The following is a 21244-nucleotide window of genomic DNA, read 5'->3' on the forward strand; positions in this document are numbered from 1 at the left end:
CAGCTCGAAAACAAACAACTTAACTTTACATTGTATTGCATGCACAGCAAGACAGCAACGTTATCAAGTGTGTAAGAGCATTTAAAATCGACATTAAAACAACCAACGTGGCAAAAATACAAAGAAAATACATCTCATTATGGGCTCAGCTATGGAACTAAATCTGTGCCATCGGATTTTGAAAATAAAAAGCCGATCTGAAGCCCACTGCCCACTGTGTAATGAGAGCGCAGAGCCGACAGTATTGCGCAACTGAAGCGGCAGCATCCTGTAGTTCCAGTGGAAGCACGGCGTGCCTCGGGAAGAAGCGCCAGATAGCGACCTGCTTTTAATTTGTCATCCTCATATCTGTATCATGTCACTCGGTGCGGAATAGTGTTCGCTCTGCACACTCGTTGGGCTCTTGTTATGCCACCACAGAGGCATATCAACCGTTTTGCTCCAGCCACTTAACGTGCGCCCGGCGTCACCAAACGAATAACCCTCCAATCCGAGTGATCGATGACGATACAAACGTTATGTTTTAAGCTTGTGCATGTTTCCGCACGTGAACGACTTCATGACTGCTGTGCTTCAAACTCGTGCATATTGCAGAAAATATGAAACAGCGCCCCCTGGGGTACACACTATTCGGTGGGTCGCAGAATTCTTTGTAACACCCGCTCGCTATCCTTGCTTGACCGCAATCTAGCATCTAGAATCGATTGCTCTTCCTTGGGTCCCCCGATGTTAACGCCGAATTTCATACATTAAATTTTGCAGCTGACTTTGGCATGTGGAATTTGGCGACGTTGAAAATATTTAAGTTAAATTTTTTAACGTTGAATATTTGATTTTGAATTTTTTTAACGTTGAAAAATGAAACTGAAAATGATTTATGATAATTTAAGGAGTTAAATTCAGAGGCAAAAATCCAGATACATTATTTCAATGCATACATATTCAGTGCTTAGTATTCAATGGCTTTTTATTTTCAAAATCCGATGGCACATCGGATTTTCAACTTAAATATTTTAAATATTTTCAACGTCGCCAGATTTACTTCCATACTCAGCCATTTTTGTTTAACGAATCGTAGGGTCAACCTCACTGAACTCGGTGGACTCTCAGAATCCCGAGTGGGACCGACCAAAAGGGGGCGTGCCTCGGAGATTTCCCACTTTGCAACTCGTACGGTTGGTGTACGAGGCATCTCGAACACACCATTAGCTATACATAGCTGACTGTATGCTTTTGGTGTGAATTAGTTCACAGATCCTGTGTTTCTGCTATTGTTATGTATTGGAATGTGTAAAATTAAGCAATGCCGCACACGTTATGAAGGATGTTGATAATTCGATTTTTTGTAATACAGTAGCAAAAGGTTTAGTGTGTGTGTGTGTGTGTGTGTGTAGGTGTGATTCTGGTTTTATGTTGTCTTTAAAATCCCGACTACACCACTGGTTGTATCTATTTCATGAACTGTCCGTACAATCGGTGTGGATCGCCGTACACTTTTCGTACTCAACGGCAGCCATCTTAGCTACGTAGCGGAAGAGGGCGGAGCCAGGCTGAGCCAAAGTTGGCGCATTTTCCACATAGCCTGCATTAATAGTCATTTTGTAGTTTTTACAGCTTTTATAGCTTTTTATAGCAGCTAGGTGTAAAGAGTTCACCGTTCAAAGCGGGATGTTTATTGTGGGGGAGGAGCCACGGCGGTAGTCGTGATCGTAATTTCCGGTTAGTGCCCCACGGAGTATTAGATTTGGAACAACACTGACATCTGAAAATTAGCGCACTTAGTGAGTGCGGATAGTGTACTTCGTTTAAGTGTACTCATGGAAGTATGGATATCGGAACACAGCACTGGACAGTGGACTAGACCCTAGGCCGCTCTCCGTTTCCGCTCAGTGAGGCAGCGCAGCGACCAGGTTGCTATGCAGCAGCGCTCGTGCACGGCTGTGCACCGAGGGGTGGGGGAGGAAGACCCGAGGGGAGGGGGAGGGGTTGAACGGAACTCAGAGGAGAAGCTAATTTCAAATCATGCTAGCTCTCCCAGATCGTAGATGATAGCTTTAACACTAACAAACAGGGAGCACTCTTCATTCCTACCTCTCTCCAGCATGGCAATTCTCAGATTGGAGAGGACGGCGAGAAATAAACAGGAAGTGACTACACACAACCCAACGTATTGAAATAAAAGCGTTCAAAACAAATATATATTTATACGTAAAGGAAAAATAATAAATTAAAGATAGATTCTCTTTAGCCTTTGGCGTATTTATTCTCTATAATACATGACTGACTACTGTCCAGTCAGTTCAACAACAATGTATAACGGGACAGTTGACCTTCTAGTGAAGCGTATGCTTCACTAGAACGTAGTGACATCATGTCCCTTCAGAGTAAGGGCGCAATCATATATTAACACTTAACAAGGATTCTTGGTGAAATATAACATAACTATAAATACAGTGGCGGTTTTAGGCACGGGCGAACCAGGCAGCCGCCCGGGGCGCCATATTTGTGGGGGGCACCAAATCACATGGGGGGCGCCACGAGCAGTAAAAAATAAAAACGCGCTGCAAAGTGGTTTTCAATGAAGTACATAACATTGTGTGAAGACTTTCCCCCGCTTGGACGAAGTCTTGCCCAGGGCGTAACTGGACGTAGAACCGCCACTGTATAAATACACCGGTTACACTTGCACACAACCAGCAAATCAGCGCCACGAGACTAGTGCCACCCGATGTTAAGGAGACTTATTGCATCTCGCACAAGCACAGAACGTACACTTACTGTTTAGTTGGCAATAGTCTTCGTGGTTTCAAAGCAACCTTTCTGCCGAACGGGTCAGACGAGATGCAAGAGGTCGGAAAAAGGCCAGTTTAGGTCTGGGCTGTGAGTGGGCCCCTTTCGGTGGCTGTGTTGGGTCACCGATGTGGTTGCCTAGTCCGATGCCTCAAAGGACCCTGGGAGGGTCGGCAAGCAGCACTGTAGCTCCCAAGTAGTACACACGAGGCCAGAGGTCTTTGTTAGAAAACAGGGTTTATTTTCCAGGTCGAACCAACCTGTGAGAACTGGGTTTAAAGAGAAAAATAATTCAAATAAATAAATACAATTGACAATATGCAAATGTCTGTTTTTTCAGCAGCAAAACAGGTGTAACATTTACACCAAAAAAAAACTACTGACACCTCACATACAGTCCGCAACCCAATATTAACTTATTACTTATTACTAACTATTACTATCTAACTTTTGGTCACTAATAAACAGAGTGAGCTTAATACCCTGAGGTCTTCAGTCTGCTTCCAACAGCGTGACTGTCTTATGAATGGGTCTCTCGAGGAGAACCGGCTTGGAGGTGCGCCGTTCCATTCCATCCAGAGTTGAGTCGCCGATGAGCAGCTTGAACTTCCTTACTCTCTCATCCTTCCCGGGGTAAACTTCGATAATCTTAGCTAACTTCCACCGGTTTCCCAGCATCAACTCATCCTTTAGCAGAACGATGTCATTAACCTTCGTGTTTCTGCGGTCTTTGACCCACTTCTGTCTGTGCTGGAGATTTAAGAGGTACTCTCTCTTCCATCGTGACCAGAAGTTGTTGGCTAGGAGTTGAACCCGACGCCATCTCTTGCGGATGTAAATATCTTCCTTAACAAACTTTCCAGGAGGAGGGAATACGATCGTAGACTTCATGGTCAGTATGTGGTTCGGTGTCAAGGGCTCTGGACTTGATGAATCATTCAGGTTATCAGTAGTCAAAGGTCAACTGTTCACGATCGCCATGGCTTCATATAAGAACGTTCGTAGAGAGGAACAGTCAATTTGTTTGGCTGACTGTTCTAGAATAGACATCAAAACACTCCTGAGGTGCAGATTTGTCTTTCCCAGACACCACTCATGTGACTTGAAGCTGGGGTGTTCATGATGAACTCGCATCCCAGTTTGTTGAGCTCCTCTTGATCCATCTCTCTCAATGCTTCAAACTCATGCCTTGCACCAACGAAGTTTGTCCCTCTATCACATCTTATTTGCCGTACCATTCCACGAATAGCGATGAAGGAGCGCAGAACCCTGGCCTCTAGAACCCTCTTCCTCTCTGATTCTTCAACTTCGAGATCCCTCTTCCTCTCTGATTCTTCGGCTTCTAGAACCCTCTTCCTCTTATTCTTCAGCTTCGAGAACCCTCTTCCTGATTCTTCAGCTTCAAGGTTTTCAAGTTCTTCGATATGTCGTTCCTTTTCGACCAGAACTTGAAATTCGGCTTCATTGGCAGCAGCTTCAGCAGCGGCGTATTGCCTGTGTGAAGAAGACTGACTTGAACGTCTGGACGTGATTTTTGGGCTACTTTGAGAGCATTGGGCAGAGAAATTCGAGGACATGGTGCAGTGAGATTTAATGCTCATCTTATCTGAGGCTGTAGACTTGCTCACAGATCCTGTCTCTTTAACACCTTGTTCATCCACTTGACATTTACCCTTTTCAGTTTTTAGATAACCTCTTGCAGTTTTGATTATCTTCTTTGTTACTGCTTCACAGGTGTCTACTCTGCGACGTGTATCATAGTCTTGAATGTCGATGTGTCTTAGCTCTTCATAAACATCATTAAGATTCTTTGAAGCATTGCTGACCTTATCATGTGTTCATGCAGCAGGTCGTTTGAGCATTGACTACTCACAGGGTTTCTACAGGTTTCTTCAGGTCAAATTCAAGTCTTTTTAAGACCACTTATATAAAAACTTAATACCTATTTCACAGCCTATTTCACAGACCTACCACCAAAGTTTGTTCAAAATTTGTTCATTCATTTCTCAAACAAATGTGAAAATGTGGACTGTGTAAAGCATTATGGACCACAAACAAGCCAAACAGGTGTGAAAAATCAAAGAAAATTTCAGCAGACACAAAAAAGTTTGACTAACACAGTCAAGTTGTTTTTTTAACATTGGTTACGTTAGCTAGCTACTTATTCCATGCTGGGAATATGGAGAGTGGAGAGACTCCTGAACAATAAACAATGAAAATCAACAATAAAATAAAGATCACACAGTCAACTCCTAAGCTCTGCACTCTTAGCAGTGATCTCTTTATCAAGGAGAGCCAGTTCAGCCAACTTCTCCTTATGGCCTCTTCGCAGGATGTTTGACCTCGTGATCAGGCCAGTCATCTTGCTCCCTGCCTTCGCTTCAGCCTCCTCAGCCATCCTGTCCGCATCCCTAGCCAGACACTCAGACACCTCCTGTACGCGTCTCCTCTTAACCTTCAGCTCCTCAAGACAGTCCTCTGCCTCCCTCCTCTTGAGAGCCTGGTCTTTTGCCTCCCTGTTCTTTCTTTTGGTCTCCAGATGGGTACGATACCTTGTCCTTGCTACACTTGCCAGTAGCGGTTTACTGAGTGGAACCTGGGTATCGGGTTGGGAAAAGAGAACCAGATTCAGTGACAAACTCAAGAGACCAGCTATGTTGATTCTGTCAACTTTTAAGTCAACAGCATATTACTAGTCCAGACAGGGATCATCTTACCTTGGTAACACCTCCATGTTGTATGATGTAGTCACACACCAGTCTCCGTGTGACCACAGTATCCTCCTCCAAGTTATCTGACTCCGCCTCTTTATTGATGGAGAATCCACGTTCAACTGTAGCTTGGCCGTGGGAGAGGATGAGCAGCTTTTTGCAGAAGGCCCACAGCTCTGGATAAGGCTCCATGGCGCTGTTCAGGAAGATGTCCAGCCTCTTCTGCATGGGTCGAAAGGAGAGGAAGTCCTCACTCCGGCAGGAGACTGTCAAACTGCTGCAAAAGACATCCCCTATGACAAAACAAATGAGAAAATAGAGAAAAACATTGATAAATCATTGGGCATTACCAGCTAATCAGATTGAGGATAAATTCATGTGTAGCCTATAATTTGCCTCTCTTATTCTTACCCGAAGAAGTATCAGTAAGCTGTTTGTCCTGGAGAAACCTTTGAACCAGCCCTTTCATGTGATTCCTGCCTCTTTCTGGTTCTCTATACAGTACTGACGGATCCAGGCACACCATCTGCCTAACAGTCAGATACTTGAGGGGGCTCTTGTCCTGCACTTTCTTGATCATGTTACACAGCCCCTGCATGCACTCTCTTGAACTCTAGCACCCTGAGCTCTGCACCTTTGATGCTCGAGAGAGATATTAGCCATGAATATAGAACATGTCTTCAGTGACCTGGTTCACCCTAACCATTTGTAAAATGATCTTTTGAAAACATCACACTACCTTAAGGACTGACTCTGCACCTAGACCAATGCTGATGTCTTGTGGGCTGAGCCAGATGGTCTTGTCTGTGACATCCAGTTTGGTCAGCTGCAGGGCAGTGATATCGTGGAGGACTTCTCTCTTTATGAAGCGTCTGAGTAGACTGTCAACAGACAAACACAAAAATGATGATGCACAATGTAGCCACTATTTTTTACACATCCTAACCACAAACCCCATTTGTCATAATAGATCAATTGAGCCCAATCAGTGGTTAATTATAACGTTAAGTAAATTATTACCATCATCAACTCGGACAGGTTTTTGGGGAGGAATGGGAGCACAGGCTCATCTGTCTGATATTTTTTCAGGAAGGGAGTGAAGGTCCTGGCAAGTGCTGCGTAGAACTGCAATTTGGCCAAGATGAGTGAATCCTTTATGGCTGCTGCAACTGTGTCATATGATGCTGAGAAAGAGACAGACAGACAGAGAGGCAGGACATTTCAACTTAGCCATATATTACAAAAACTATGACAAGGCCACACCACCACCAGGGTTAGGACACAGTCACAGACCTATTCACAGCATTTAAGAAGGGCCTACCTGTTCCAGGGTTCGGGAGTCTTTGTTTTCACAGCTTTCCTGTACAGGAGAAGTGATGGCCAGACTGCCAGGGCTCTCTCCACAACCGGAAGGTTTTCTACCCAACGACGGGCACAGACAGACAGAGGGAACACACTGGGCTTGGTTACGGTGATGAAATCCTCTCTCCTGGCAGGCACATTGTGAAACAATGTGTGCATTGCTCTCAGCAACTTGTCCAGCTGCCATGCAGTGAACCCACACTTGAATGCGATGTGTAGCGTGTGTAGGCCACAGCTCCCCACACAAACGAGCTGAACACCTAAAGGTTTCAATGCAAACTTGATATTAGAAACCAAATTCTCTGTAGAGCTTTGAAATTGTTTATTCGATGTTAAGTGCACTACAAATAAAATGCATTTTTATAATTACTAATGGATCACAAACACACTCACCCACACACACAGTAATAGCATTATAAACTCCTCACCTCCGTACTGCTCAGCTTGATCTTTCTGGAAAAGGTCGAAGAGTTTCCAATTCACACTGGGCCCATCCATTGAAATGGACACCAAGTTCCTGAGGTTCAGTTTGTCCATACATTCCCGAAAAAAGGGCTGCATTTCATTACTCAAAATAAGAGGACTAGATGAGCAGCACATATTGTTAGACACACTCACACTCTCACTCACACACTATAATGCACACTTGTATACTTGGGTCAGTGACGTTTTAGAATTTCAACAGAGCAAAAAAAATAAAAATGAAGACTGAATCAATTCCAACATTTTTTGAGTAGGCCTACATGACACATCTGGTCACCTGTGCATCTGCGCTATGAAAAAGGACTGATTAGGGACCTTACAGACAACCATTTATGTATTCTTCTTGTACTAACAACATTCTTTCCTTAAATTATTATTTGTATTGACATTTATGCATTTACTTGTATTAACAACATTCTTTCCTTAAGTGATTAGAATTTTTATAGTGATTGTTTATGTATTTTATATGCATTTGCTTTGGACAAAAGCGTCTGCCAAGTACATAAACACAAAGATAAATATTGTTAAGGAAATTAGAGTAAAAAGGGTTATGCTTACTTTGAGATGTGACGGCAGATCTTGTGCAGTGGAATGTCCCATAAACTGGGAGCCCAGATATCTGGACTGAACCTGTCCCTCGTCCCAGAAGCGGACATGCACATCCAGCTGTTTCTTTTTCGTAGTCTCGTTGAGGCTCTCATCGAACATCAGAACGAACGGCGAGTTGTTGACTTTGGACACCAGTTCCTCTTTTATATGGACAGCTAAACCAAACTTGGCTATGTACGCCGTTTTGTCGGGACCACAAGTAAATGTGGTAGCGATGTCGGAATCTGCGAACATGCATTTGAACAGCTCTGAAATACTCTCATTACCATTGTAAGACTGGTGTTTGGAGATGGTATTAAGAGTCCACAACACCTCTGCCTTCATAGTTGGTGTGGACCCAAAAGATGTGCGCAGATCCACTCTAGCGGTCGTAACTGGAGGGGCTGCTGTATCACTGCTAGTGCTAGCTGTTGGCTGGTTATCTGCTTCTGATTCAGGCACAACAGCTGGCTGGCTAACGCTAGCAGGAAACACTACGGCGATGGAAGGAGTTTGATCCTTCCCTTTCAAAGAATAAATGTGCTTGGACGACTTGGCATGAGACTCTAAAGCCTTCACGCCCATGGTACCAAGCTGAATAATTTTTTTGCAAACGGTGCAAAAAGCCGCGAAAACATTTTTGTCTTCCGGCTTCAACCAGTGTAATACATTTGGTGTGACACCGCCACTCATTTAGCCCATTTGTACCGGCTGCTGCGCGGCGCAACATTGTATCTAGTAGATACAATGTTGCGCCGCGCAGCAGCCGGTACAAATGGGTTAAGCTACGTTATTTAATCAAAATAAGTGGTTGACGAAATGAAACTTTTGAGGAGAATGCGATACGGAGAAGTTATACTACAGATTTTTTAAGACACATATCAAAATTCAAGACTTTTTCAAATCTTTTGAAGTTATTATTTCCAAATTCATGAATTCAATGCTTTTAAGACTTTAAAAGACCCCGCGGGAACCCTGTACTCAGCGTACCTTTGGCGTCATCAATGATAGTCTTCCACTTCTCGTAGCTCACGCTGAAACGATGTGCAACATTTTTACTTGCTCATCGTGCAGTTCTTGGCCCTTGTCAATTTAGCTTCCTTGTGTCTCTTTGGCTTCCTTGTGGCTCTTGTGAGGTAGTGGGGATATCAGCTTCAATGCCTTTGGTCATTTGTGGTTGTGCTTCTGTGCAGCGCTTCTTCATGTCATCATCACTGACACCTTCTTCGTCACTCTCAGGGGCTAGCTCAAACTCTGACATATTACTTGGGTTACTTTAGTTTGGTTTGAATTCAATATAATCGTTAACTTGACCACTGAGTTAATTACTAAGCTAAGTTCAGGGAAGCTTACAATATTTTTGAGGTATTTGTTTACAGCTGTATTTAACTTAAATCACTCCGAGTGAAAAATAAACAAATTAAGATATTTCCTCTTGCAAAGATAAGATACAGATACATTAAACACTTGCTAAGTAACAGCAAAACACTTTTAAATTCAGTTATACAATTGTCTCTTAATTTAGTGTTATTGGTTTAACATCATTTTTACAGTGTAACCACCAATATACACAATCTCAATATCAACACAATGTGAGTATCAATGCACTTCAATTAAATTAAATAAGAAAGGGTAAGTAAACATCAACTTGTAATATGAAAATGAAAATAAAGTTTCGGTCTCTTGTGTACTTAAAGTCCTTTGGTTTAAATAAACTTCTGAAAAAAGCACAAATTATCTCAGTCTCTTGTGCAAAACACTTAAGTGCACACTGGTTGCCGCAAAGTTCACGCTATGGGCACCTTATCCGTCCTGTGGGCTTGCTCTTCTTGCGTTGACGGTGGTAGAAAATACACAAGCCACATGGAGATGGCCGCTGCCGTCTGGTTGCGTCTTCCTCGGCTACTCATGCAAAGCAGTTGAGTTCTCTATGTAGCTCCCAAGTAGTACACACGAGGCCCGAGGTCTTTGTTAGAAAACTGGGTTTAAAGAGAAAAATTCAAATAAATAAATACAATTGACAATATGCAAATGTCTGTTTTTTCAGCAGCACAACAGGTGTTACATTTACACCAAAAAACACAACTCACATACAGTCCGCAACCCAATATTAACTTGTACATTTACAAACTTAACTTACATATACATATTCACAACTTCACATCGTATGCAAATAACCATCATGCACCAACCTACAATGGAATGCAACACAATACAATCGTTCACGTTCTTCATATACATAAATAAAAGATAGACATACCTCGTCCACTGCTGACTACTTAAGGAGGGAATCTTTTTGTATGCTTCTTCCTTGTCTATAGTTTTTCTTCTTCTTTAAGTGCCTTTAGCTTTCAACTTTAACTTCTAGCACCGTAAAAGGTTCTGCTTCTTTCGCGCAGTTTGGCAAGGTACGTCGCTAAAAGGTGTGGTGTAGGAAACATATGTCGGCGGCAATTAGTTCCGCCCCAATGCCATTATAAACAGTAGGAACAAAAAAAACGTGAGGTTAACAAATTAAACAAACTGCCAATGTGCGGCAGTTACAAGCACCCTCACCGAAGTAGTCGTAGGTGTGGGGGGGGTATTTTGTGTGTTTTCGTGTTCGAGTGTGTAGTCATTCCCGTGCTGCTAGCCACAATATTGTAGCCTAGTTAAAGATAAATAATGAACAGTCTTGTACCTTTGCCTTTTCTTCCGTTTTCCAAATTATTTTTTGCCCAGAATCAAACGTTTTAGGGTCGTGACTACCCTGGTGAACGATTGGCTTGGTTCCAGGCTTAAAAATCTTTATATAAAGATTTTACGAAAAATCAACGGTAAAAATGTATGGGCCAGAGAGAGAGAGAGGCAGGATCTTCAGGTGAACTAGTGCACCTTTGCTAAAGGCAAATTAAAGTCTGCTGGTCTGCCCTGCCCTGCCCTGTGACATCAAAAGTGGGGGTGTCCAGACAAATGTTTGCTGGATAGATCAGTCTACCAGACTGCCCACTGGACTGGTACCAACTGGTTAGATTACCTAGCCATGCCCATCATACATCTAGACAATCCCATTTGTGATGACAACATGTCACAGGACAGGGTTAATAGGCTAATCACTAATGCCTTGTATTGGAATGCAGTGACTGAAAGCCACACAAAACAATGCATTCTAATAATCGAACGCATGTAGCTAGATAATCAAATATATATATGTATACATGTATATATATTTATTTATTTCTTTATAAGACATGGAAGACATGTCTTTCTACATGTATTAAGCGCCTGTCTGTAATGCATGAGCACATGACAACAAAGCGCTCTACTCTGGCGCCATCGGGTGGTCATTAGATATTCAGCACATTTAAAGGTGCAACAAGGAAATAGAACAGTGCGTCCTTTTTTACTTAATTACACAACATTAAACCTGTCTTTGCTTAAACCAACCCAAAATGATGACAGAGACACGAAGATAAAGAATGCATACAGGTTGCTGAAAATGTTGATGATGCATTTACTATATTTCTTAAGGTCTGATCAATAGTCTGTTATTATAGTCTGGCTATAATAAAAATCTGTTTCATATAGATTCTTGCATGGTAGCGTTTCAAATAATACAGGGATTATAAGCACAGCATTGTGTGCTTGTGCAGACAGTGGAAAGATGAATAATTATATGTAGAACCAATGCACAGAAAACTGGTCCCATGGAGGAACAGTCTAAACTTGCCTGGGATGACTATAATCTGTTGAAATCAATCTTAATGGCATGACATAAAATGATGAAAAAATGTATATAATAAATATTAACATCACACGCAATTGACTTAGAAAGTTTTATTAGTAGATAGTACATATCATCAGTCAGATGATTGGTTCTGTTGGGAGTTGTGCCATGTCCCCTCATGTAACTTATCAAGGTCCTTCTCACTGCAATTTCTACTTCTGTACAAAACACTGTGCATGGACGTCACTCACATGTCTTGTAATTATGATGATGTGAACGTGTTTTGCTTCACTCTGATTTGTTCAAACTAGGCTCTCTTGAAGGTTGATTCTCAGTGCCTTGAAGCTGTGGAAAGTAACTGCCTAGCCTACTCTTGGCTCTTCACCAGAGATGCAGACTCTTGTTTTCCACTTGGACTTGACTCGAGTCATACTTATGTCGCACACACAGTGACTTGAGACTTGACAGGTTTGAAAGCTGACTATATGGACTTCCATTTTGGGGGGCAAATTTGCTCTCCAAATTATCCTTAATGACTTAATGTGTCATTCTTCTCCAAGCATCCACCCTCTTCCAATTGGATGCCAGAGAAGAGGCTCTGCGAGATAGCTGTCACGCCATACACACACAATTTAGAGTAGCAGATTACCAAGGCATGACTACATTGTGATTTATTTTAAATTCTGAAGTCTTGTTTAAACAAAAACACTTTTAACTGCTTCTGTTTTAATAGCATTCAAAGGTCATGAATGGCATCCCGTTTCGTCTTGATTGTTGGTTTAGTTATGCTTAATTCACTTTTCAGAAGAGAATCGATTTGCCCATTCGCAAATGGTTTCATTGTGGACACCCCATTTTTCGTTATCTTTAACATAGCTTACTTGCAAGCGTTCCCATGCATGATATTCCATGGTTTTTCATGTAACATAGGAAGTTTCTTGCATTTCGTTAAATGTCAGAAATAGAACATTCAAATTTGCTCCTAATTTTCTGCAGTCGGTGTGATCAATCGGATATTAAATAGGTGTGAAATCATTCGGTGTGATCGATTGGATATCAAATAGGTTTGAAATCATTCTGAAGTATTGGAGAGTATTTGGTAATGAAACCACACACTCTCTAATTAACTCACTATTTAGGATCTTGGGTAACGTAACAGAAACTGCCATGCAGATTAACACCAGAGGGCATTTCAGAACAATTCATAAATCGCCCAAAAAACTAATAGAACTTCATATGGCCTACTATTAAAATGGAAACCTTTGAAAGGTCAGTGTACAATAAACTTGTACAATTACCAAGTAAATTGGTTTTAAACTTCTTTTTGCCTTGCCTACGAGCAGAAAATTCCTTTAAAATGAGTCAAATATGCAAATGCCCCAGCAGTTGTTCTCTACGTATAATTGAACATGTATTCTTGCATTCTATTCTTTAATTAAAGTACTTTTAAAAAATGTGCAGATGTTCTCTAATCACATATTTCATTGTCGAGATGTGAAGCATTTGTATTTCATGTTCATCAACTCAAAACAAAAAGTGCATTATACACAATCTCTAAGAAAGATCCAAATGTCAAAGAGAATTGAATATCTCTGTAATTTTGCATTACTAGGAGTATATCTATATAAATAAAGAAACTCTGTTCCTTGTATGGGTTTTCTTCATACCATAAAAGGCCCAAAAAAGAAACAAAACATGGATTAAAAAACAAAAGCACTCTTTCCAACGCTAGGGAGTACAAGAGACTGCATTTTCTGTTGCTTTGCTGAAATGAACCAACCCCAATTAGTCAGTTAATACACCACAGTGAATTAAGTCTATCATTGGCTTTTGAAAAATTAGACAGATCATTTATAGATCAATAGTTTTCTGCACCAGACAGCCAACCCTCTTAAGGCATTCTGTGAGTACATTTTAATTATACCGCTACATATTGCTTAAATATATATTGTAGTCATTTGCATGGAGTTATTTATTTTGTATTATTCATTTATATTTTAGTTTCCTTTACCCATCCTGCTGTGACATCCGAATTAAGTAATACAATTTATCTCATCTTATCATGGGACATAGCCTTTCTGAATAAGTGTTTTTCTTTAAACAAAACTTTAGATCTTTTTAGATAGGGCTAGATAGGCTTTATCAAAAGCTACTTGCAAGAAATACAGTTAAAGGTTAGGCAACTGCTCATGATGCTTATGCGGCTGTTTGGGACCGATCTGAGAAGAGCCAGACATCTTCAACATTGTTTATAGGTAATAGCAAGTATTAGATATTTTTGTATAAATATTCCCACGGGCCTCTTAGACTATACACTTTTCTCTAGAGAATAGCCAGTAAATTCTCTAGCTGAAAACACTGGATTATTTGGCTTTTGATCTACCGCTGAAACTTGGTTAAAAATATTTGGACCAATCTTCTTCTTGATCTTAAAGTCGTCCTACTCTTGTAACAAGTTTGATGCTTAACTGCAATAGTTCAATATCCTTGGCATGACTAAGATACTGAAAGATAAACAGTGATATTTAAATATTGCTTAGCCCTATCAAAGTAAATTATAGACAGACTTTGACTTTTTCAGCCTGTTCACAGTCAATGCGTACCATTATATCAGATTATTTCTCAAAGGAAAATCATGAGACATAACACAGACAGAGGGGATCAAGCATTTATTTACCCTTATTAAAAGTTACAATAAAACCATTGACATTTTCAACAATAGCTAAATGAAAGAAAACCAAAAATATTGGCCAAAACATATTTACAGAGACAAATTGCAGATAAAAAGCTCCCATCTTGTATACAACCCTTGCCCCGTCATCATAAACTCTGAAATGTGAACACTGCAGGAAGCTAGAATGTGTTCCAGGCCTGAAGCTTCAATGCTTTTTAGCCTGAAAAGAACCAAAATTTAAAAATGTAAAATGCACGAACGAGACATAGCTGTATCCAACTGCCCCTCCTTTTTTTCACTTTTCTATACAGCACAAAATACTTGCAAAATTTGGGGTAAAACATAGGAATGTTGAATTCTAAAAATTAATAAGATCATTTGAAAGGTTTATGTGTCCGTGAGACAGTCATTTCGAGTAAAGGAGATGGTCTGCCCTGCTCCATAACCGTTGTCAAAAAGGTTTATCTCAAAAAGAAAAATGCTATAGGGCTGCCACGCTTTTAGAAGGATGCTTCTCCATGAATTGGGGAAAATAAGTCAGTAATCCTGATCACACATCCAATCCATTACCTTCCCCATACGCCAGTTCATGTGTGTACCAGTAGGGGGCGACACAAGCCATCACTTTCGTCATGAGAGGGCCCGGTGAGATCCCGTTTGTCGAAGAACTAATAAAAGGCAGTGACCTGGTGGTTGAATCAGCAAACGTGTTATATCCTTTGTCGTCTTCTTCTGTAGTTTTGTTTATAACTTGTTAAGAACGTGGCACGAGTCTCTCATATATATATTTATATATTTTTTATCTTGGAAAGTCAGTGGTGGTGCCGTGGACGGGCGCGGTCACTCAGCCTTGGCCTCTCCCTCGGGTGTCGTGACCTCGGCGGCAGGGGTGGCGGCGGCCTCCTCCTCCGCGACGGCGGCTGGCGCTGCCTCCGTGGGCGGGGCCTCATCCACGACCTTGGCCTCTGCCTCGGGTGACGCCGCCTCTTCCGCCTTAGCCTCGGCGGCCGGCGTCTCCTCTTTGGTCTCCTTGGCCGCGTGGCCGTTCTCCTCCGGCTTGTCCTCCGCAGTGGGGGAGGCCGCCTCCTCCTTGGCCTCCTCGCTGCTCTTCTTGGTCTTCTTCAGCGAGATGCCCTTGAACTTGAAGGAGTTCTTCAGGGAGAACTTCTTCTTCTTCTTGCCCTCCTTGGCCGCCTCGCCCTCCGTCTTGGCTGCCTCGCCCTCCGCCGCAGGAGCCGGCTCTATGGCGTCGCCGGCGCTCACCGCCTCGCCCTCCTTGGCCGGCTCGGCTGTCCCGTTGCCGTCCGCCACCGCTTCGCCGGGCTTGGCCGAGACCTCGCCATTGGTCTTCACATGTCCGTTCTCCTAGGAAAATAAGAGACGTTTAATATATGAACATAGTACAATATAATTACTGGTCAAGGGTGACATGGTGGTGTTCAGGGGGAGAGTTAGTTTATTTCCTAATGACGCCTTTATGTGTATCTGCTGAGTGGTTGTGGTCGGCGTTAGTGAAGCCAAGAATGCAACAGCTTCGACAGCAGAGTTCAACAGCTGATTGCAATACTATTTTCTAACACTTGGGGGCAGTCATGTCACGTGAAGAGACGCTACAGCAGGCAGTTTTAAAACAAAGAGATCCCTTAAAACCTGCACGTTATTCTCTGGGCTACGCCAGTACTGGGATTCATTTTTAGGCTGTCGTACCCCAACAACTACAGTTAACAGATGATACGACTTGATTGTGGAAACTGCACTTTCGGCTTTAAGCGTTATAACTTAAATATATCTGCAAATCAGACGACTATGCAAAGTTTCTGTATGAACATTAATTAAGACCGTGGGCTATCGTCTAAGGATTTTGATAGAAACGAGGGAATAATTTGTCCAATTATAAGGACATCGAGATCCATTACGTTGTGAAACGTAATGGATCTCTTAAAAGTTTAAAGAAAGATGATTTCAGAGTAGTGGTTCGTGCACGCTTTGTTTGCAGCTCAGCAAAATGCTTCCAAAGCATGACCGCATCTGCACCACCTTTGTTCAACGAAAGAGAGCTACGACTGTGCGATGCATTAAAGAATATGCATGAATTGCCTCGCATTGCAATTTTTCGGTCACTAACATAAATGTATAGTATAAGAATAAGAAGTAGCCTATCGACCCACATAATGGTGAATACGTCCCATTGTTGAGACATTTGAGTTATGCGGATTATAGCCTAATTGTCGGACACAATTAACCGAATTTTCCAACAAACAGGTGTTTTTGGTGGATTTACACGCATGTTGAAATATACAACTTGATGTCTACGCCTGACCTATTTCGGCGAGAGATGAACAGAGGACCGGTATGTGGGCGTGGGGCTCCATGTGAATGGAGCAAACATTAACCTTAGATTACTCACCTGGCCATTAGTTTTGGCAGCAGCGGGCTCCACAGCTACTCCACCCTTTGACGACTGGCCTCCCATTTTCCTTTAAGGTTCTTTTTTGTTTTTAACAAAATGAAAATCGAAAATGAAAAACCACAATGGCGGTTCAATTTAAAAATCCAGCACAGGGATGATAAGGTCTTGTCAAAGCAAAAATCCAAACGGAACGCTTTCCTTACGTTTGCAAAGTAAACAGTTCCTCTCCGGAGATGCGAAGCTCACAGCGGCTGGGCTCGAATTAAAGAATGTCGGGGGTACAAGTGTGAGTATTTCAACCGCGCCTGAAAATCGACCGGAGTCTCCACCTATGGGCGTGGCAGTAAGCATTTGTCCAATCTGCAATTGTGGGTGGGACCCCCCCCCACACACACACAAACACACACACACACACACACACACACACACACACACACACACACACACACACACACACACACACACACACACACACACACACACACACACACACACACACACACACACACACACACACACACACACAACCCATATCTCTCTCTCTCTGCTTCTCTCTCTGCCTCTCTCTTTGCCTCCCTTGCCTGTCATTGCAACAAAAAGCCGATCAAACACAGAATGTGCGACGTTTACCAAAGTAGCCTGTACCTTACTTGTAGGCATAGTCCACTTATAAACTCCAAAGACTGTTGCTTAACTTCAACTAGGCTATATGGCCAATACCAACAGCCAGATGTTTAATAATATTTCCTTAAAAGATTTAGATTTTTTCTCCCAGCCTATATGTTTTGGCTTAACTAACTATTTTGAGATGGATTCACCTTATAATGATCCAAATTGTTCTTTCCTTTGAACGACAACAAGTGCTGTTCTTTTTCCATGGGAAACATGGTTACTGAAACAGCTGGGCAACTTCTTAGTAAATCCTCAGATTATGTTGTTGACAAGACATTGCAGCGGAAAAAAAACAAGGTATTTGGGAGATCTTGCAAAGAATTTTCATTGCCTTAACCTAATTAAATGGCAGGCCCCTCCTTCTGTTATTAAATTCGCTCAATTAACCCTTCGACCAGCAAAGCAGTCAGTGCCCGGATGACGATGATGTGTTGTAATCCGCTGGACAGATGGTCAGTCTGTCATACAGACGTGAATGCCATCCTAGGACTACAGGCTATATGAGCATCCAGCCCAACTGGAACACCATGTTTCCGTTAATAGAGAGGTCGAAGGTGGTCTTCGTTCAGTTTCTAGCTTTGAAACTGTCAACTAGTCTTGGTGAAGATAGTCTTGTGTGTGTGTGTGTGTGTGTGTGTGTGTGTGTGTGTGTGTGTGTGTGTGTGTGTGTGTGTGTGTGCGTGTGTGTGTGTGTGTGTGTGTGTGTGTGTGTGTGTGTGTGTGTGTGAAAATAGAGAAAACAGATGTTTTGAATTCCAAAGCCTGCAGATGCATGGTGTAGCAAAGGCAAATAATGCACTTTTCTGTCATAACTCTTAATACTAGTTATCTGGACCGAACCATCCGTTCCTTCCCATTTATTTTGCACAAGTTATTTTACAAGAGGTGAACACAATAAGCCCCTCTGGCCATTTCACGTTTATCGTGTTTCATTCATTAATTTATTGTTTCCCTTTAGAATTTTTTTGGTTTAGAACTGTTCCGACACAAATTAATAATCTCTCTATCTTCCTTTCTCTCCATCTAAAATCGCAAATCAAGATAGATAAGCCCAACTTTCCTCCTCTATTCTCTTAGAGACACCCCTGAAACACACACACACACACACACACACACACACACACACACACACACACACACACACACACACACACACACACACACACACACATGTCACAGGAATGGTATGCATGGCATGCGTACGCCACACAGAGAACGATCTCTCTCTTTCAATGGGCTGATCTTCGCAGTTCTTCACATCCTGAGGCGTCGGAATTCCTACTTTTTCCAACGTCAGCTGGTCAATTGGAAGAGACGGAAGGATGAGTTTGTGTAGCGTTGGCCTCAACTTGTGTTTTATTTCATTTATTTCGTATTCATGTGACATCGTGTTGAGGACAGCTACCCCTCTCTGTCCTTTGAATGTTTAGGTGTGTGTAGACATTGGCTCTAATTTAAGTTGGCATAAGTTAGCAAATCTGTGTGCGAGCCATACATGGGCGTTCAATTCAACATGTCTTCGTCCATTCTCAAAAAAAAAGGGTTGTAACACGTTAAACTGGTAGCACTAGCTTTGTTGGGTTTAATTTGACCTTTGCAGCGCCATGTTCAGAACCACAGCATTGAGGGGAAGATGATCACTTATCATTGCTCACAACCAACACACGCAGGATTTGAACCTGGGTCTCTAACATAGCATTGCGGGGAAGGCTCGCTGTTCAAAGGGAAAGTCACTTCGACATGCATGCACACAATCTCTTCAAACACACACACACACACACACACACGCACGCACGCACGCACACACACACACACACACACACACAAGAAGACACACACTCACAGTCACACTCTCAAGGCCTGGTTTGCTTGTGAGAAAAATATTTGATTGTGGCTAGGGGTCTTTCACCGGCCTCGACCTGCCTTATTATTCCTCTCCATTCTAACACGGTGCTCGTCACACACACACACACACATACACACACTCATGAGCCACTTAATGCATCTGATTGTGGTGTGGCCCATATTTCGTACTCTGACATAAGATGAACCCTCTGTTCCAGTCAATAGACATCATTGTCTCTCTCCCTACCATGAGGTCAGAAACATACGAGGAAAGAGCGCAGCGGAGGGAAGGAACGGTTGATATGTGATTTTTTTAAATCCCGCAACATTTCGGCTTGAACTATGCAATAATGCTGATAAATGATTGGAGATAAGAACACAGGTCGCTATAGTCATGCTACTCCCTACACGTGTTTTGGTAAGGGTGTGCATATTAAAGTACATTTTACCGAGCCTTCATGTGATCCTAAGGAACAGGGAACAAACATACCATTTGCATTGACAAGCACCCTTATCTATGGTGACTCTGGTGTAAAGTGGTCGTCATCATGGGCGCGAATAGGATCTCATGGCCTTCAACAAAAGGCCTTTTGCAGTGCTAACGACGCTGATCAACTGGCTGATTGACTGCAAAACGGCTCTAACCACCGCAGCTATGGCCTGGCCCTTTGGGAAGAGGGGGTTGCGTGGTGGCGTAACGTTCACAGAGGGCCCCCTGATTGGACATTAGCAGGTTGCAGGGTTGATCTTCCGTATTGCAGGTCTGAGGGTGTTCAGTGTGTACGTGCCGCCGTCGGCAGCAACACTGCTTTTCTTTTGCCGCGTGCCAAGGTGGCAGACAATTCTCATTCTCTGAGGCCAGTCATGATATCCCCCCCACATCGTTGGGTGTGCAGGCACACTATGGAGCCGGTTGCCATGGCAACTACTGTATCTATCAATAAACCGGGTTGCATGTCCATGTTGTAGGGCTGTGCAGCGGGGTACTGTATCTCTTTGGTCGAAAAGACAGGAAGGGGAACCTGTTTCTTTTTTGTATTTCTTGCAGCTTTAGTTTTAGCGCTCAATTATTTGTTTGAAATTACATTGATAGGAATGGAGTCAGACCATAGAGGTTGTACTCCTTTCCTCTCCAGAACAGCGGGATGCGTGCAGGAAAATGGCCTGCCTTCCACTCAACCCACCTTACCTCTATCTGCCCTTCATCTTACTCAGCCTTATCGCGCTCCCTCCCTCTGTCTCTCTCCGTCTCTCCATGTCTGTTCACTCCCTGTGAGCCTGAGTCCTCCTTATCTCTGTCTCTTGGTACGCTTTCGGGATGGGCGCAGCACAGCATAACCTGGTATATGCAAATTCAACAAGCAGTTGTTGGATCGTATGTTTGCCTCTGTTGTTAAACATGGTGGGGGGGGGGGGGGGGGGTTATGCTTTGCCCTTTTACAAGGGTTGAGATGAATGATGAGATTTGACTCCACAGGCGTTCACATGTGTATTCCTACTGGTATGTCGCAACTGTGATTCGAAAATCTAAAATCTGGAGAAAAAAATTAAAACCAACCTCACACAGGTGCAGGCATATTTTCTCAAAATCAAGTGTGTTGCAAGTAGGTTGTTAGTTGACATTTGTGTGTTTGTGTGTGTGTGTGCGTGCATGTGCATGCACGTGTATGTGTGTGTATGTGTGTCTGGCAGAGCCCTACAGTAGTAGGCCTCCCTTACCCTGCTGGCAAGCGGCATAGCTGCGTTAGTGGGTCAGTGTGTCATCGTCTTATTCATCAACAGACCTCCTCCTCCTCCTCTGTCCAGTTAGTGCACGGCCGCCTCTAGGCAGACTGACATATGGAGAGCAGTGGTGGAGGCCTGTGACAGTGTACATGGGAGCTGCTGTATACACCATCGCTGCTGTGTGCCTGTTCAGATACAGCTGGGATATGGGCCAACTTTATGTTCTGTTTAATGGTGGTAGGTTACCATGTACTCTCTCAGTATGCAAAATAGGCTGA

The 21244-nt window shown here is 42.8% G+C and overlaps 2 protein-coding genes across 3 annotated transcripts; both read right to left on the bottom strand.

The window, feature by feature from the left end:
- Window positions 1–4942: 4942 nt before the first annotated feature.
- Window positions 4943–5730, bottom strand: LOC307086746 (uncharacterized protein). Its single transcript, XM_079752061.1, has 2 exons — window positions 5508–5730; window positions 4943–5386 (listed from the first exon to the last, which is right to left on the bottom strand). Exons 1-2 carry the CDS (start codon window positions 5727–5729, stop codon window positions 5036–5038), a joined length of 573 nt encoding a protein of 190 aa, XP_079608187.1. The 5' UTR covers window position 5730; the 3' UTR covers window positions 4943–5035.
- An 8564-nt stretch (window positions 5731–14294) lies between these two features.
- On the bottom strand, window positions 14295–16974 carry marcksl1a (MARCKS-like 1a). Of its 2 annotated transcripts, XM_079752092.1 has the most exons (3): window positions 16928–16973; window positions 16722–16801; window positions 14295–15679 (listed from the first exon to the last, which is right to left on the bottom strand). In XM_079752092.1, exons 2-3 carry the CDS (start codon window positions 16785–16787, stop codon window positions 15155–15157), a joined length of 591 nt encoding a protein of 196 aa, XP_079608218.1. In that variant the 5' UTR covers window positions 16788–16801; window positions 16928–16973; the 3' UTR covers window positions 14295–15154. The 2 variants fall into 2 exon arrangements, with proteins under 2 accessions (XP_079608218.1, XP_079608217.1); XM_079752091.1 differs by having other exon boundaries at window positions 16722–16974.
- Between the last annotated feature and the right edge of the window lie 4270 nt (window positions 16975–21244).

Source organism: Pollachius pollachius, assembly GCF_949987615.1.
Source record: "Pollachius pollachius genome assembly, chromosome: 15".
Taxonomy (NCBI): domain Eukaryota; kingdom Metazoa; phylum Chordata; class Actinopteri; order Gadiformes; family Gadidae; genus Pollachius; species Pollachius pollachius.

What these genes read in the sequence shown, in the direction of transcription:
- marcksl1a (XM_079752091.1), bottom strand. Translation starts at nt 16,787, where the DNA reads ATGGGAGGCCAGTCGTCAAAGGGTGGAGTAGCTGTGGAGCCCGCTGCT. An exon ending in CTGCCAAAACTAATGGCCAG is followed by an intron (nt 15,680 to 16,721) that starts GTGAGTAATCTA and finishes TTATTTTCCTAG; the next exon opens with GAGAACGGACATGTGAAGAC.
- LOC307086746 (XM_079752061.1), bottom strand. Translation starts at nt 5,729, where the DNA reads ATGCAGAAGAGGCTGGACATCTTCCTGAACAGCGCCATGGAGCCTTAT. An exon ending in AACATGGAGGTGTTACCAAG is followed by an intron (nt 5,387 to 5,507) that starts GTAAGATGATCC and finishes CCCGATACCCAG; the next exon opens with GTTCCACTCAGTAAACCGCT.